Source organism: Priapulus caudatus, unplaced genomic scaffold (genome assembly GCF_000485595.1).
Source record: "Priapulus caudatus unplaced genomic scaffold, Priapulus_caudatus-5.0.1 Scaffold12, whole genome shotgun sequence".
Taxonomy (NCBI): Eukaryota; Metazoa; Priapulida; class Priapulimorpha; order Priapulimorphida; family Priapulidae; genus Priapulus; species Priapulus caudatus.
Genome location: NW_014577073.1, coordinates 869675 through 874602, shown reverse-complemented (window position 1 = coordinate 874602; position 4928 = coordinate 869675). Strand labels below are relative to the sequence as shown.

The 4928-nt window shown below is 42.7% G+C and overlaps 1 protein-coding gene across 1 annotated transcript in view; it reads left to right on the top strand.

Annotated features, from left to right (window-relative positions):
• The window catches only part of LOC106807909, a gene marked incomplete in the record, with an annotated part of 25801 nt that overhangs the window by 5492 nt on the left and 15381 nt on the right, over window positions 1-4928 (top strand). The window contains 11 exon segments of the mRNA XM_014810424.1: window positions 186-307; window positions 605-766; window positions 1267-1404; window positions 1783-1916; window positions 2150-2292; window positions 2870-3100; window positions 3402-3508; window positions 3688-3780; window positions 3965-4080; window positions 4281-4377; window positions 4540-4648. Coding sequence (XP_014665910.1) covers window positions 186-307; window positions 605-766; window positions 1267-1404; window positions 1783-1916; window positions 2150-2292; window positions 2870-3100; window positions 3402-3508; window positions 3688-3780; window positions 3965-4080; window positions 4281-4377; window positions 4540-4648 — 1452 coding nt within the window.

Sequence of the window (4928 nt, the reverse complement as noted above, 5' to 3'; positions counted from 1 at the left end):
AGATAGAGATAGAGATAGAGATAGAGATAGAGAGAGTGAGACAGGGAGAGAGAGGGAGCGAGAGCAAGAGAGAGGAATAATCAAGAGAGAGGGAGAATGGGAGAGGAAAGAGGAGAGAATAAATGGGTTATGATTTTGCAAGTCCAGTCGTCCCTTAATACAATAACATCGTTTTACTCTTTCAGCGGATTCACATCCACGATTTCTACCAGTCAAGATGCAGGACGATGGAGGAAATGTGTTTACGGCATATGCAAAGAGCAGATACCTACTAGCGAAGCAAAATTTCAAAGACGGTTTACTTAGGGTAAAAGTCGCCACACTCTAGCTTTCACTCCCTGACTTAATTGTTCTGAATAAACCCGGCTGATACCCGATAATCTTACGCTAATCGACGAAATCGACCGATAACTCTCGGTACTTAGAGGCATTGCATTGTAATGCAAAAAAGTTTACTAGATTTAGGGAATAGACGTCATAAGTTGTGACGTTACGTACGTAGAGGACGAACTCTTAGTGCTTAAAGGCATTGTATTGCAATATAAAGAGTCCCATGTGCAGGGACTGGACATCGTAATTGTGATGTTTTCTTGTTGTCGCGCAGATGTACGACGGCATAGAACAGGAGGCGCCAGTGTTTATCTACCGCGTACCGAAGGATTGTGGGAAGGTGCTGGTCACCGACCATCTGCTGTTTACTCTCGCTGATGACACGGTGCTCGTCCTGTCCAATCAGCAGTCGGAGTCTTACACGGAAGCAAAGCAGGTAGGAATGGCTCCGTCGTCGTTCTTACTAAACCGCAGGAGATGTGTGGATATCAGTTCTAGGTTTCTACGTGTGATGTAAGGGCCTGTGGTATTCTACATGGCCCTAATGGATCCGTTCACGTATGAGCAGCAGTGCGGGTGTTAGTATAAGTGTTATCCTTCATGTAACGGGTTGTTTTTGGGTTCTGAGTGTTTCTTAAGCTCCATAGCTTTGGCAGGAGGACAGTGAGTTTGCACACTGGAGCAACTGATTGCAAACGTGCAGACTACTGGCGCCACCTACTGCTTCAATATGTGAGTAGGTACAAGGGAAGTACAGACCTCAGATCAACCCGGTACGGGACATATATGAAAGATGGCTCTCGTTGGATGTGTCGTTTGTTGTCAGTGAGTGCATCCGATGATGAAAGCCACCACCAGCTATGCAAAACCTTTATTTATTTGTGCGTGAACGTTAATGACGTATTTGAGAATGTGACATTATTTTTTAATTTATAGTCATTCAAGGAAGAATCTAAAGTGCAGCAGTTCAGTACTTCGCAAATGGGAAAGGACTTGAAAATCGTGAGAAGAAATTACCCTTTCTACTTGCACAAGCAACGCGAGCATGCACGCCTACAAGAGATGGGGCGAACGGTTTGTACCAAATGTGTAAACCCATGTGGAACAATAATATTGATTGGGTGTGCTTAAGCTAATGATATGAGGATGATATGAAGATTTGTTGACTGATTCTCAGTTTTTGAATCTTGTAGGGACAATAGTTTTGTGTTACTATTTCAGGTTAGTAATTCTAGTGTTCGTAGTTAGTCATAAATTAGTGCAGTGTTGAAGCGTGGCCAAAAAGGTGTTGAAATTCAATTAATGCAAAGACAAGTCTGTAATTTTATGTTTTTTTACTGTTTGATAGTTAGTGTATGATTTCCTGATCTTGTATATAGCACTTGCGACTTGTTGTTATCGCAGTCCTAAAAATGATTGTTCATTTAGTTATCTCGTTCTTCTTTTACACAGGTGCCTGGCGAAGCATCTTCAGCTAAACAGCAGGTTGTTTCTGCTGATATCATGCTAACGTTGAAGGAAAAATGTGACAAAAAAGCAAGGGGTTTAACCAAAAAAATTACTGTGCCTCCAAATACACCGAACAGGTACATTTCACTGATGAACTTCACTCCACGTTGTTGCCGTACTTTAAAATGTGAAGTAGTTCTGTTGTGTAGATTAGTACAATGCACTATAATACTTTCAAGAATGTTATATGGTTTTAACCAATTATTAATGATATTATAATATAACCGTTTGATGACTGGATGTGTACTGTAGCTGCTACGTTTGTTTGATATATAGCTTTAATCGTGTGTGTGCGTGTGTTGTGTTGTAGGGCATCGCCCGATGCCACGGTGCCACTCCAACCGGCGAAAGCCGATGATAACGTGGTTTTTCACGTTCACATTGATGAAGCAGAAGTAGCTGAGTGCGCTGATATGGAACACATCGATGATGTGGCTCAGGCGATTGCCACAGGTATACAAAGATTTTCCCTACACGTTGCAAAGCATGGGTAAATGACTTGGTTTTAACATAAAATACCTCACTACCTATCCTAGCTATCGACACCTACCGAACCCTAGCTGGTGACAAGATTTATCAGCACAAGGAAATCATATATTACGAAAATGTATGTTTGTAAAATTTAAGAAAAATGTTAGACAGTTTTTATGGCATTCTATTTAGAACGACATGAAAAATCTGACAAAAATTGTTTATTTTATAACGATTCATTTTTATAGCACATTTCCTTGTGCTGATAAATCTTCTCGCCAGCTAGGGGTCGGCAGGTGTCAGTCATTCACCTTTGCTTTGCATGAAAACAATAACTTTTTTAAAATTTTATATACGTACATTTCTATAGCATATTTCCTTGTTCTGATAAATTCTGTCACCAGCTAGAGATCGGTCGGTGTCGATATCCGGGATAGGTAGTAAAGTATTTTATATTAAAACTAAGTCGTTCATACCTTTGCTTTGCATGAAAGCTGACTATGTAAAAAAAAATATTTCGTGAACGCACATTTTCACTGCACGTTTTCGACGATCGCAGGTAATCTGGGGATAATTCGGCGCAGCAGCAGCAGCGAGGACATGGGAGCCGTGATCGAGGGCGCGTTCGACAGCCTGCCGCTGATAGCCCTCGAGCATCACACCGTCTTCACGGGCTGCCTCATCGTCGGCCGGCGCGCCGTGTACGAGTGCAGGCCGCGCATCTCGCCCGAACGCATGTTCCTCGATCTCACCATCGACAACTACGACATCGACGTGACCGAGCTGCTAGGTGAGTGTAGCCTGCAGCGTGCGAGGAGCCGATCGCGAACTTAGTTCGTTAGAACTTAGAACTTAGAACTTCGTTAACTTATTAGCTGATGATTGTATCATGTGGCGAGTACTCTCATACTTTCTGTAGAGCCACGATGAAATTTTGTGGTGGTCTCTGAATTAATGTTGTTTTATTCCTTTGTGTGGATTCTACATTAATGGCGTGTGTGTGCACCTCAGTAAAGTAGTGCAGCGGCCAGAGTAGCTTGTTATATTTGCGGGGCGAGAGTAAAGTGGAAGTGAAATCTGATTTGTTGTAGGTATCTCGCTTGGCTTGGATCTCTATCTTCTGTATGAACTGGCAGGTGACTTTTACCTAGAGCAAGGCCAGTTTTGTCACGCTATCTACCTGTATCAGGTGTCAAAGGTAATTGTTCGAAGTTAACAACAGACCTTTTGGGTTTGGCAGAAAGGATTTCGTGACGCATTCTTGTGAAATGATTGCTTGCATTTTGGTGCCACCAAACTATTTGGACAGGTTAACCACCTGTGTATGAAGGAGTAGTCTTACACTTTTATTAATAGTCACTCTGTGCTTACTTGCAGTCTCCATACGTGCGGGTGATATACAACTTTGTAAAGCATAACCACATCGGAAAAATTCTGGCATATGTCAGCAACTTGTTATCAAATTCTAAGGTAAGTGATTATGGGTTGTGTTAATTATTAAGTTTATATGACACCAATTAGAACATAAATTAAACCTCGAGATTTAATGTTGAATATAGCATTAAGTTTATCACTTAGCATTAAAACATTTAACATTTAATGTGTTTAAGTTTATAGTTTGTGACGCGTCATCGACTCGGTCATTGTTTTTTAGATGTACATGACGTTAGTTGACCGAGAGCAGCTGGCCAATATAGCTTTGCTGTGTTTTACCCATGAAGTGATTGATCATCAATCGAGGAGCTCAGTATGGCTTGAAACCTCATTCAGGTAGTATGTGCGATAGGTCATTGACTTGCAAATTACGTGTAGCACGCACATCAGCGTACAGTGTTTCATCGCAATTATAGATGGGGCTTAGTGGTTTTTCATCTATTGCAAACACTTCAGTCATCACTGAGTGATTTCTTTTTACTCGAAATTCGACCAAGCACACTGTGCAAATGTTTTCGTTTTGCATTTTATCTCAGGGAATTCTTGAATACGACGACCAACTACGACTGTCAACTGGCGCTAGAACTGCTGTCGAGATATGCAATGTACGATCTTCTCTTCCTCTTGGCAAAGGTAGGAAGCATTTAAAGAGGTTCAACACAGATGCCATTGTGCTAATGGCAGATGCCATCCATATTGCCACCATTGCCGCATCGGCTAACCTCACTACTGCACTTTCCTGGTTAGATTGTCACAGTCATTCAACATGTCACCACGTGCGTGCATTTGTTCCAGAGATGCGGCTTGATGCCTCAGATGCTGCAGCTGCTTAGCTCTCAGGGGCACATGAGGACCGATGACACGGACGTCTATGATGACACGCACGCTTTGGTCGTCGTGCCCGGTGAGCATTTACGCGTGTTAGACACGATTGCAGAAATCTCGTACGTTTCTCGGCAGTGCGGTACTCTTTGTGGTCATCGTCGTAGATTAGCTAATGCTGCTTCTACACTCACTGCTGCACGTGCTAATACAGCTGTGGCTGTTGCTGCTACTACTAGTACTGCTGCTGCTGCTGCTGTTCCCACTGCTGTCAGTGCTATTGCTGCTGCTACATTGCACACAAACGACCGTTCGTTGCAGAGTCGCTCATACACTGCATGACGACGTCGGACGTGGTGATG